We start from the raw sequence: 13,025 nt of genomic DNA, 5'->3' as shown, positions 1-13,025 counted from the left end.
TGAAGAATTCTGCCATCATCATGGATGATTTGAACAGTTCTTCCCCTTAAAACAATACAGGCTAACACTGTCCTCTCTGGTGTAATCCTCACTTGTCTTTAAGGTATAATGAGCTTGACCAACCTGAGATAAGGTGTGATCATAAGGCAAACTTCCGGGGCTCTGCTTTCCAATTAATCAAATGGTCAGTTAACTTCTACTGACGAATCATTATCTTGTTTAGAGGCCATGGTTTAGGCCAGCATACCAACTGACCTACAACAAAATGCAAGCCAAAAACTCAAACCAATCAGATTCAAAATCAGAAAGCCAATCTCATTAATTCATTCATTCATTATCCTAACCCGCTTATCCTGAACAGGCTCACAGGGGGGCTGGAGCCTATCCCAGCATACATTGGGCGAAAGGCAGGTATACACCCTGGACAGGTCGCCAGTCCATCGCAGGGCACATACACCATTCACTCACACACTCATACCCACGAGCAATTTAGACTCTCCAATCAGCCTAACCTGCATGTCTTTGGACTATGGGAGGAAACCGGAGTACCCGGAGGAAACCCACGCAGACACGGGGAGAACATGCAAACTCCACACAGAGAGGCCGACGGGGATTCGAACCCAGGACCTCCTTGCGACCTCCCAGGACGACCAAACCAAACAAAGGTCCCACCTACCACTGTTTTATGTACTTGCACATTCTTTGTACAGGGACTATGCAGAATCACCGTGCTCTTTCTTGAATGGCTGTATTGTAAAAATACTTTTGCATTACTTTCACTGTAAAATATGTTTTGGGTCAAAATGACACAGTGATTTCCAGCGTAAGGACCTGAATGTAATTCATAAGTTTACGATGGCCTGTATTTGGATTATTATGTCTGGAAATAACGACACATCTCAGGGGATATTTATGAGCAGTCGGGCAGAAACTCATTTTGGCCGAGCACTATATCATCTCCTGGGTAAGAAGGTGCAGATTTGACAGGCTCTATGCTGTCAGCTGCAAAAGCATGCAGGATGCTAATTCTGCCCTTTGACTGCAGAGATGAGGATCAGTAGGTCTGCCATCTGTAAATAGCACAGTTATATCCAGGTTCTTACATAGCACACCATCCTTTCCATTTCCCTACACAAGATAAAAACTGTGTGTGTGTGTATGTGTGTGCACACGTGCTGGTGTGTGTATTCTTATGTGTGCTTTTTGTTTGTCTGTATGTGTATATGCATATATGTGTATGCGAGTGTACGTGCATGTGTGAGTGTTTGCGAGCATGCATGTGTGCGTGTGCATGTGTGCATGTCTGAGTGTGTGTGGATTTGTGTGCATGTGAATGTGTGTGCATGCAGGTATGTGTATGTCCTTGTGTGGGTTTGTGTACATGTGTATGTACGCGTGTGCACGTTCCCGTGTGCACATGCGTGTCTTGTTTTCCTCAGTCACATAAGGCAGCTGAATAACGATCAGAAACCGAGCTTTAAAAATGCAAATAAGAAAACTAATCAATGTGTGCCTCTGGAGCTTCAGTGACTTTTTGTTTAACCTGTCTGACATAATGTGAGGGAGATGTGAGTGAAAATCGACTGAAGGTGCGGTCCAAACATCTGCATTCAGCCAGCAAGACAATGTTTGTCCATTCGTTCTGGAGGCCAGTTTTAAGTCGTGTAGCGTTATCCCAATTGAGCAAAGCAAATTCAACAAATAACTTGGGAGTGAATATCAAACCTGTACTGTTACCCGCCAACAATGAAACCCCAAACATTTAAGTTTCTTAAAAAGCTTATTCTGGTATTCTGGCCCACAGCTTGAGAACTTTACCCGGGGGAGTGTAAAATGTAAAGGCCTGTGTGTGATCTTTCATCTTTAAAGCTCAGACTCCATTCAGCCCCCGCCCGCCCCCACCTACGCACCTCCCTAAAAATGTTTATTTTTTCAGTGTTTGAAACCAGGAGACTTTGGTTTCATCCTGCTGAGAAAATGTTAGTGAATCATCAAAGAACACCTATTAGTCTGTCTTCTAAGAGAACGAGGGCGTCCAAAAAGCACCCAACTGTCAGCCAGTCAGGCGCTGTACAACTGGTCTGTTCTACTTTGCAAAAATACACATAAAATATACTTTTTATGTATTTTTTAAAGAACTGGGCTGCAGTTGCAAGCAGCTGACAATAAGAGTGGGATTTTGAAGGACTGAGTGTAAGTAGATCTTTTGTGTATGAGCATTTGGAATAGAAAGTTCAAGACAAAAAGCTTGAGAATTGTTCAAATCTTGAGACAGTTGTCATTGTGGGCTACTTCCAAACATTTTAACACATTTTACATTTCAAACATTACGCTGTGCCTTAACTATCATAACGGTGTGCAGTAAGCCTAAGGACACAAACCTACTGACATTCACCACACACTTAAAACAGACTCCGATAGTACAGTGATATTTGTCCATGGGAATAGTACTACAGTGGAATCAATAATTCAGTACAGCTGTAACAAATCTGGCATCTATTTACTAACTTGGGAATTTTGTATGGGTTCCACATATTTTAAAGCAATTGTGTTAAATATCTGCAGAGATGTTTCACCCCAAGGGGTTTATCCAGGTTATTTAAAAAAACATATTTGTTATGTTCCCTAAATAGCACAATAGCTGCCATCATAATCTTACACTGGCTGAATTCTTTGTGTCCTATCCCAGAAATTAATCTCCTTTAAAACTGAACAGTGAACTGGCTGATTACCATTTTTTTCAGATTGCCAGCCAAATATAGTATTATTCCTCTCTGTCAAAACCGATTGCACAACTACCTAAAGTATTACAAGGACCTGGTGATGCTTTCCTCAACAAGACTTGAGGGGGAAAGCATTTAGAGTTAACTTTAGAGGTCACAATGCATAATTACGCCAAATACATTCAATTCAGCGATCCACTTTCAAAAGGAAACACACACCCACAAAGAGAAAAGTGCAGCGTCTGGAATCTTCAAAGCCTGTGTCTGGGCAAAAAGTGTGTGTTAAGTGTACGTAATGATCAATTAAATTTGAGTTCGGTTTTTTCCCCCAGTTTTTTTTTCTCCCAGTTTTCAGTTTTCAGGATTCCACATGCCAAGAGAAATCTAGTCTGGCTCCCAGTTCTACTTGTCCTAATTTCGCATTGACTGGTGTTCCAGGGAGACTGTCGCATTAATGATTGGAGGACCAGTTAAAGACTCTGAGGAGGAACTCGGTTGGTCAGACGATGGTTGTGAGTGAGTTAGACACCCTAATATCTAGACACCCCAATAATCTCGAGAAACCCTGTATGTGTGTGTGTGTACATGCGTCTCAGAGAGCGTTGCCGCAATATCAACACACCCCAAGAATCCCGGAAATCCCTGTGCACGGTGTTGCTCACACAGGACTGCACCGATGTGCACAAAAAAGGTCACACAAACATTCTGGAACATTCTGCTATTTGCAAAGCCTTGACTGTAGAAGTATAAGAAAAATCCCATTTGCTTTATATTACAGAGGAAGCACAGGTGGACGGTGTGAGACAGACCAGCGTGCTACTGAAACAGTGTGTGTGGAGTGGGTGACCAGCTGCCACTTACTGGGAATCTGCTGAATCCTGTGCACCACCACAAAGGCGTCGGAAAGGCCCACTTTGACAGGGTGATTGACTGAGCTGATATCAGTCACCAGGATGGGAATCTGTAAGAAGAGAGGAATAAATCAACACACTGCTCGTGTGAGGAGATTATCACTGGAGAAGAAGAGTGCTGGATACAGGGGGAAAAAGCACTTTAAAGGCAACCAGGCAGAACCACCGATCCTATATTTCTGAGCCAAAGGCTTCGACTCACCTGAATAACAGGCTTCGGATACAAGCCACAATGAAATTGCTATAATCAGCATGTAGATCTAAGGCACAGAAGCGTGGTATGTAGAAGACCAAACAGAATGCAACACGTCATAAAACAGCCAGCTTTAGAGGGATATCGGATGTTGCAATTTGACTATCACCCTGATAGTGAGGGTGCAATTGTATTCTAGAGTACATACGACTGAAAATATTACAGCCTGATGCCTGCACTGTAGGAGCTAATAGCAGGAGCAGAAAGAAGGTAATTCATGCATAGAAAAAAAAAACAATAGATAAGAAATTGTATGAAAGAAATAAATGGATGGTGGATATATGATTAATAATGTTTTGGCTATCATGTAAATTCAGGCCATTTTCTATATTTATCAGAAGTTGTTAAACATTTTTCTACTTTGACTACTTTACAGAAGTGTGATTTAATGAGCCCAATAAGTACATTCTAAAGAAAACTCAGTGAGCACTTTATTAGCACACTGAACTAGGTCGGTGGTTCGATCCCCGGTCTAGCCACAATAAGATCTGCACAGCCGTTGGGCCCTTGAGCAAGGCCCTTAACCCTGCATTGCTCCAGGGGAGGATTGTCTCCTGCTTAGTCTAATCAACTGTATGTCGCTCTGGATAAGAGCGTCTGCCAAATGTCAATAATGTAATGTAATGTATAAAAGTGAGAAAGGAGAACAGAAAGAGGACAAACACTTATACACAAATAAAGGTACAAAAATTTAAATACGAAAACTGTCACCATTGTAGAAAAACAACAATAGCAACAACCCATTGGCCCCAACAACAAACCTCAAAACTGGCACGGTACTCAGTTGGTATATATAAAATTGTACCCCAAGCCAGCAATATATAAATAATTTGTAATTTCTTTGTACTCACTCATACCCAAAGATAACATTACTGCACATTCAGGCTACATTTGGGAAATTTGATCATAGAAGAACAAGAATGTACCTCCACTGTCACTTTATTTCTGTGAGCGTAGAGAAAGAAAGAGAGAAATCCGACTGTACCTCTTTGTAGGCAAAGACAATCCTCCCATCGATGTGCAGTGTGGCCTGGAAGGTGAAGCTCCCCAGGTGGTAGCTGTCCTGCAGATGGACATGGTCCCACTGCACCACCAGAGCAGTGCCTGTTTAACACAGAGACAATCCAGTCACATCCCACTGCACCACCAGAGCAGTGCCTGTTTAACACAGAGACAATCCAGTCACATCCCACTGCACCACCAGAGCAGTGCCTGTTTAACACAGAGACAATCCAGTCACATCCCACTGTACCACTGCAGTGCCTGTTTAACACAGAGGCAATCCAGTCACATCCCACTGTACCACTGCAGTGCCTGTTTAACACAGAGGCAATCCAGTCACATCCCACTGTACCACTGCAGTGCCTGTTTAACACAGAGGCAATCCAGTCACATCCCACTGTACCACTGCAGTGCCTGTTTAACACAGAGGCAATCCAGTCACATCCCACTGTACCACTGCAGTGCCTGTTTAACACAGAGGCAATCCAGTCACATCCCACTGTACCACTGCAGTGCCTGTTTAACAGAGAGACAATCCAGTCACATCCCACTGCATCACCATGGACTGATGCAAGCTCTGCTGTCCAGCTCACGTGTCCACAATCCTGCGTATGTTTCTGACATTCCCTTTGTCCTGAATGGATGTTGCAATTCATTTAATCGGTTAAATGACCTTTAGGAGAAAGTATCACACAATAAGCAAAGTCACCAGTGTACAAAAACAACAATAGCAACAACCCATTGGCCAAAACAACAATAGCAAACCTCAAAACTCAAAACAAGTCAAGAGATTTTTAATGGCTAACACTGTAATGCTTGTGGTATTACTTTACTGTTCTACAAGCACAATGACCAGTCAGGCTAAAATCAAGCATTCACACTCAGTGGAAGATCAGCTCAATGACACAATGAGCTAAAATAGAGTGCAGTGCTTTTCAGATTCAGAGACTGTGAGTACAATGCTCTGCTTCAAGATAAAACTCCCTGTTTGGAGTCCAGGACTGGATTGCGGATGAGCTGAAGCGGTGGTACCCTGTCATAAAATGGGTCCATCGAGTGATATGAAGGATGAGCAAAGGCTGAGAGGTCAAAAGGGGACTGATCGTAACGGCCACTGAGCTGAAGCAGGGAAAGGGAATTGATTTCCGCGTTCGCTCGGACATTTTGGAAGCTGCCAAACGGATCCTCTGCGCCTCTCGGAAATGGCTCTTCTGTGGCAGTGTGGGCGTCAACGTCCGACGCAAAGACAAACCTAAATTATAATCATGAACCTTCTTCAATGCAACAGAGAAAATAACTCCATTCATTTCAGACTTCCAGTACTTGACTAGAAATATCATCATTAATGTGCTGACCTAATTTTTTCGCTTCACTAAATTAATGCATTTTAGAAAGCCCAAAAACCAGTATCCCCAGTGAATTTAGCTGAAAGTAGATGGTAATAAAACTGCAGTGCACAATATCAGTGAGTACAGTCAAAGTACTGAGCAGCAATCAAAGGCCAGTTACCTTCACGCAAATTTGTTTTGCATGAAATATTCTTCCATAAATATCATTAAGCTAACATTTAAATAAAACTATAAAGACGTGTTATGAAGGATGAACCAAAGTGATTTATGTAAATAATTATTCAAAACATTTCTTTCAGATGGTGTCGCTATGGTAATGAAAAATCCTGTGGCATTTTATCGCTGATGTCCTGGCCAAATTTCCAATTTTCATCTCTCAATCTGCACAATTACCCTTGTACTTAACCGTCTACATAAATCCAGGCCTCTCCAGCTTAACTACCGTGTGATGGAAAATCTTCTCCAAAGGAGCTGTTGTGCACCCAGATGTTCGTTAGACTCTGCTCTAAGTTCTAAGCACTCTGAGTCTCTTAAGCGGGTGTTAATAGTGCTATGTGAATACCACTTACTACTCAGAGTCTTCATCACAACTGCACGCAATAGTACATTTAAGAGCACATTGTTTTATCAGTAGCTCGACTTAAGAGCACCTGCTGAATTCATGCAATTGAATGTAGTCTATATTTGTCACACCTAACAATAAATCATTAAGGACATGACAATTTGTGAGATCATGGTAATCAGTCATGTCAAATGGGAGTTACAGTATGGCATAATCCTTGCACTCACAATTAGCAAGATATGGTTGAAATTACAGTATGTGTTCTCCACATCACTCAAGGGGTCATTCACATTCATATTTGCTGCAATCACTTTTGCTCAATGCACTCTCCTGCAGTGGGCAGCAAGATGGGATGCTCTCCCAACGTCGACATTGCATAAGCGTTTTTGTTTTGAGTTACTGATAAGCAGGTCAAGAGCATACCCATTAGTCGTACTAAGGTATTCGAATTCATTAGTTTCATTGTCACAGAGGGACTGACACTTTGTCTGCAGGTGTCTTCAGTGACTAAACCAAGCTACTAATTTGTGCCTATACTGGATGTGCACACTCATTAGTGTGTCGCCTTGAAGGGCTTCAAACAGCAATATTAAATCAGGCTTTATTTGCAGGTGCACAACTACACAAGTGCCCTCTAATCAAGAGCTTCACTGACAAGTGATTGATGAATGTGGCCCTGGAGGTTTATTGATTATGGGCCTACTGCCTAGCAGCTCTCTTTGTGCTGTGCAGGTCAAAGATACAGCATGTTCATAGGCAGTCTCAAACAGCATGCTGCCTACTCATTCTGCACATAGTCTACTGTGTCCATGTCAATCTAACCAAACTTAAAATGGCCTCTTTCATAGCACCAGTCCTGCAGTGCAAAGACATTTCAGTTCCAGGCCGTCGTTGTGAATACGATTCCAATTTTAATGGACCTGCCTGGTAAAACAAGGGTTAAATAAATAAAATAAAAAATACTGTCACTTCGCAGAGATGCTTGCTGTTGCATCTTTTCTCTTTTTTGTCGTTCATGGGAAGTGACGTTGGCAAGACTGTCACTTCAGCACCGCCACCTACCGTTGTCGAAGTAAATGACGGTGGAGTTCCTGGAGACGCTGGGGTCAAAGTTGGCCATCAGGGGAGCGATGTACTGGGTGGCGGTCAGCATCCTGTGGACCACGTCTCCGGTGTAGATAAAACCTGCCGCCAAACACAGGAGACGATAAATGGCTGTAGATCATCCGTGTTATGTTCGAAACGTGTTTAATGTGCACAGACTGTGAAACCTGTCAGAGCCATTAAGGTAAGTAATAACAGCAAGTTATACGACTGAAATGAAAGGCTGCCTTCCGCCCCAACATGAATTACAGGCTGTATCCACCTACTTTATTTTTACTGTCCCTTCATTAAAACCTCACACCAAACACTTACTGCTGTGAACTGACAAACAACACCAAAGCAAATTATGCTAATGATTAAGTGATTTAAAAAAAGAGAAATACATACATACATACACACTGTGACTACTTTATACAGAATTTTACTTATTTTTTTTAGAAGGCCTTTGTAGAGAAGAAGACATTGCCAACTTAACACAGAGCATGAAGCATGGAGGTGGATCCATTATGTTTTGTGGTTGTGTTTTTACATTACATTTTTGTCATTTAGCAATCCAAAGTGCATAGGTTCTTCCACAAGTTAGCAGAACTGTTCTAAACAGAAACACAACAGTCATCGTAAGTGTCAGTTTTTGAAAAACATTTATTTTACTGTTGCAGCTGGGGGCACAGGAAATATTGAGTGAGTGAAAGAAGGAATGGATTCCACCAAATATCAAGAACGTCTTGAGGCTAACGTTCAAAGGTCAGTCCAGACATTGAAGTTGAAGAAAGGTTGGGTATTCCAGCAAGACAATGATCCAAAGCATACCTTGTTAGCGAGTTACTAACTGACAGGGTACCCAAACTTTTGCACAAGTTTGCATTTTTTATTATTTTGTATATATATAACTATGAAGAAATGTGTCTTGTTTAACATTGTACCATTTAGAGGTCAGGTTTGCTTCTGTTCATTTAGATATTAATTGTAAAAGGCATTTTGACCAGGGCTGCCCACATTTTTGCACGCCATTGTAACTTAGATTACATTTCTTCCCCATTCTGATGTTTGGTCTGAACAAAGACAGAACCTCTTGAATATGCCGGAATGCTTTAATGCATTGAGTTGCTGTCACATGATTGGCTGATTAGATATTTACATTAACAAGCTGGCGTACAGGTCTACCTAATAAAGTGGCCACTGAGTGTACATTCTTGAAATGATTGAGCTACAAAATATGACAAATGGTCAAGGCTAGCAAGGCTGTCGCGCAATCCAGGATTCTACATCAGGAACTCTCCCTTCCTTTAATGGATATTATCAATCATGATGTTATCATCACTTTTCTTAATGAAGCACATGTGCATGTAATTGACATCGATCCAATGAACTTTAGCTTGACTCAGTTTAAATTTAATTTAATATTAAAAGCAAATGGCTCAATAGCAAAAAACAGAGTTTGGCACAATGACATTTCTAAACAAACATTTGCATTTATTTTCATGACGAAGGACTAATGGAGTCTGAAATTCCATAATGGAATGCCATTTAATTGCCATTTTGCTAAGAAGTGGAATTTAAAGCTTGTATCTTTAGAAGAACAGCAGTATAAAGAGCTTTCCCCCCTCATCACCAGCCAACAACAGCTCCGGGCCACCACTGAAATTGGGGCCACATTAGCTTAGGAGGTAAGTCTGGCAGTTGGAAGGTTGCCGGTTCGATTCCTGGGTGTATGAAAGTCTCCTGAGCAAGACACCCAAACCCAATTGCTCCTGACGAGCTGATTGGTGCCTTGCATGGCAGCCAATCACCGTGAGTGTGTATGTGAATGGGTGAATGAGAGGCATGAATTGGAAAGTGCTTCGACTGAAAGCACTATATAAATGCAGTCCATTTACCACAAACATCTTACGAAACAAAAACAACTGCAAGGTAGTGTTTACTGGATTGCTTTTCGTTAAGGGGTGCAGGATTGTGAGGAAAGCTACAGCTGATATTCCAGGAGGCTGTGCCGTGGGTGTAGTCCGTTCTCCGGGTGGGGGTGTCAGGGGAGGAGCGTGTTTTTGGGGGAGGTAACAGACTTTGCCCCCTCCCAGAGCAGGAGAAGTACACTGCATCAATCGAACCTCCAGCAGCACAAATCCCCTGAGATTCACACCCTCATTAATTCATATTAGTTTTCTGTCAGGCTGAATAACACTAAGAGACCACGGGATCAGAGAATGATTTACCTTGCAAACAAGCCTCTGCTCTGAATGGGAGATCATTTAACATGGTTCTGTAACAACACAAGAGTTAAATATTTTACCTTGTACATGGCCATGCGTGAGACATATACTCATATGAAACACGTCTTGAGGGTTACTCCATCAATTTTTTTATGAGCGCAGTTGCACTTATGCTGCTGCGTCACTGCGTCTCGTGAGCATCTTTTCACTTGTCAACGCGTGGCTCAGAAGGTCGATGGTTTTTTAATGTGTTTCAGGAGGCCAAAGATAACAGCATTTTGGCCAAGAAACCTCTTCTGGTTGGATAAGAATAATCCACCCATGAATAATCCTCCCATGAAGCAAAAAAACAAACCCTAGTGGAATTACTGAGGGCACTGAGGGTCACTGATCCGGGGTTAAACCTACTATGACATAAGCCACTGCCATTAAAACCTGCTGCTCCAGAGCCAGACAGCCAGTGAAGTGTGGGGCAGGCGATAGGTCATCAGCTGCAATGGCTTCACTGTGCGATGTCCAAAACAACTCAGCCAATGCCGCAGAAGAAGTAGACACTTGAAAAGGCTGTTATAAAAAGCTAAGGCTTCACCATTGTGCCACCCGCAGAGCTACAGAGGAATTATTTTCTGTCACGCTTACCCCACAATTTATGTGTCAGTTGAAATGCGCAGCTGAATGTATATCTGCGGAGCGCAGTGCTGTTTAATCACGACAAACTAGAATGGAGACAGACCATGTTATTAAGTCTTCATGTGCCAGTTAGCCTGGTTATTAATGGAGTCCTGTGAAATATCAACATCGACTGTCTGTCTTTTGTGCTACTGTAGTGATGAAATGTTAATACAAATAACACAAGGTTACACCAACTAATATGCACATTTCTGCACACACACACACACACGTACACATGCACACACATGGGCACAGAATCATACCTGGATATATTATGTGAGGATAACAATGGAAGTTTGGAACCACTACAGTGACCTCTATGTGTCTGTGTTTCCAATCCTACAACTTTAACAGAGATGGGCCATTAATCACTATGGAGACGTGAAACACCCTGGGGCCAGATCGGCGGTATGCTAAGTTCAGAGCAGGGACAGGAAGTTTGGAAAAAACTAAAAGGAAATAAAAAAAACACAGCCACCTGAAATGTTTTGATCCAAACTTTGCAATTTCAAAAGGTCACATAATAAGCCACGTTTTCCCAAAAACGACAGATGGTTTCAAAAACACATTCCTCACTTCGGAGTCATATGCAGGAGTCCTGCAATGAATCAAACCCCTCCTCTAAGATTTCACCGCACGCACAGGCGATGAGTGCATATTGTGATATGGGCACTCTGTAGAGATGACAGGACAGTACTTTATCAGTTCCTGGCTCCGGGCCCACCTTCTGTTTGCTTTCTTCTGGTTTTATCACACAGTACGCCTGTCCACTGCGTCTTCCTTCCGCTCTTTTGTTTTAATGCACGCCAAAACACTTCAATTTTAACTCATTACCATTTTTTAAACATTTCCTTTTTCATAAAACAAACTGCATCCTTGATAAAGGGCTTGTCAGCAATGCGTTTTAGAAGTCACTGCATAGAGACAGTAAAGAGGCCACAGTAGAAGTACGGATTTTCTGTTCTGGTCACCGAGAACTAAGCACAGCCCTGGTGGGAGTGCCCACTATTATAACGATGACCAATGTTATTGCTGTTTCATTTTGAGTGTAGGCCATTGGTTGTGAAGCCCACTAAAGGAAGGGCCTCAGTGAAATGGGTGGAGTCAGAGCAGTATATACAGCCAGGCTGGTGTGAGGAGCAGCTGTATATCAGTTCTGTAGTACAGCTCTGCTCAGTCCCTAGGTAAGCAATCTTCTTAAGCAATAAGGAGTGAGAATATATTTAGATAATGCTAACTGTCTCACAAGCTGCAGTATGTGATGAAAGATAGCCCACACCATTGAACTCAGATTAGCATGTTTAGCTAGCTAGCCTTTCTCCGTACTGTAGGTCCGGTTGCCATTCTGTGAGAATCAGAGAGAATCAGAAAGAAAAAATTATGCCGTGGGGATGCATTAGCACTGGCAGTATAACAGATAACATTACTATAGGGAAAATGAATGACCTGTTCACACTTTCCATTCATAATAATTTTGGTAATACCTGAGCAAAAGTAGCATGCACGGAATACAGTTCAGTATAATGGAATGAGCAGTGCGCAGCATGGATCCCATCTTTTCTGTAAGTCTGTGGCTGGAAATAATCAGTGATTATTCTTTGTGTGGCACTCGGTGTGAAAAGAAAGGCAAACGAATGACAGGCTTTCCTTCTTCAATTTTAGTCGAGCTAAAACTACAAATATTGCTGGATAATTCTTCTTAACTGTGACATTAAAATGAAGCGAAATCTATTTTTAAAATACAGCAATTATGTAGAATACTGCTTTTCCTTTTTTCATAGCAGTATATTTTTCTGAAGGAGAACTCAGCAGAAACAAAGTTCTGCGACTTGAATGTTTTTTTTTTCTTTAGCTTCCAGAAATGCATCCCTACTGCAGCTCTGCATGTGGCCAGAAGAGACCAGACCCAAGTGATCTGATCTGCTAGGGTCACAGCCACAAACTGCAGCAGGGGAATATAACCAACAGACCACATGTCTCATTCTGGAATACGATGCAACCACAACCGCATTATATAGCATCCCCGGGGCCTAAACACACACCAACAACAAATACAGTGTAGAATCACAGCCTTTAACAAGCTGCAGAGGTTTGGTGGACTTTAAAAAGTGGCCTAACATGATTTAAAGGCACTTTTTAAAAATAAAGAGAGAAGGCCAAAGCATAAATGTCAGAAGGTGTGAGTGCTGTTTTTGGCTTTTGCTGAGGTGAAATTTTATGGGCGTGGGGGTCGATGCGGCTT

General features: G+C 42.1%; 1 protein-coding gene across 1 annotated transcript in view; it reads right to left on the bottom strand.

The window, feature by feature from the left end:
- LOC133127264 (plexin domain-containing protein 2-like) overlaps positions 1-13,025 on the bottom strand; it is a 113,716-nt gene that overhangs the window by 33,967 nt on the left and 66,724 nt on the right. The window contains exons 5-7 of the mRNA XM_061240004.1: positions 7,863-7,985; positions 4,873-4,991; positions 3,585-3,684 (exon numbers count right to left, since the gene is read on the bottom strand). Of these exons, the coding sequence (XP_061095988.1) occupies positions 3,585-3,684; positions 4,873-4,991; positions 7,863-7,985 (342 nt within the window). The remainder of the gene's footprint in view (positions 1-3,584; positions 3,685-4,872; positions 4,992-7,862; positions 7,986-13,025) is intronic.

The sequence above is a fragment of the Conger conger genome, chromosome 4 (assembly GCF_963514075.1).
Source record: "Conger conger chromosome 4, fConCon1.1, whole genome shotgun sequence".
Lineage (NCBI taxonomy): Eukaryota > Metazoa > Chordata > Actinopteri > Anguilliformes > Congridae > Conger > Conger conger.
Note: the sequence above shows the minus strand (reverse complement) of the source record. Positions and strands in the feature narration are given on the sequence as shown.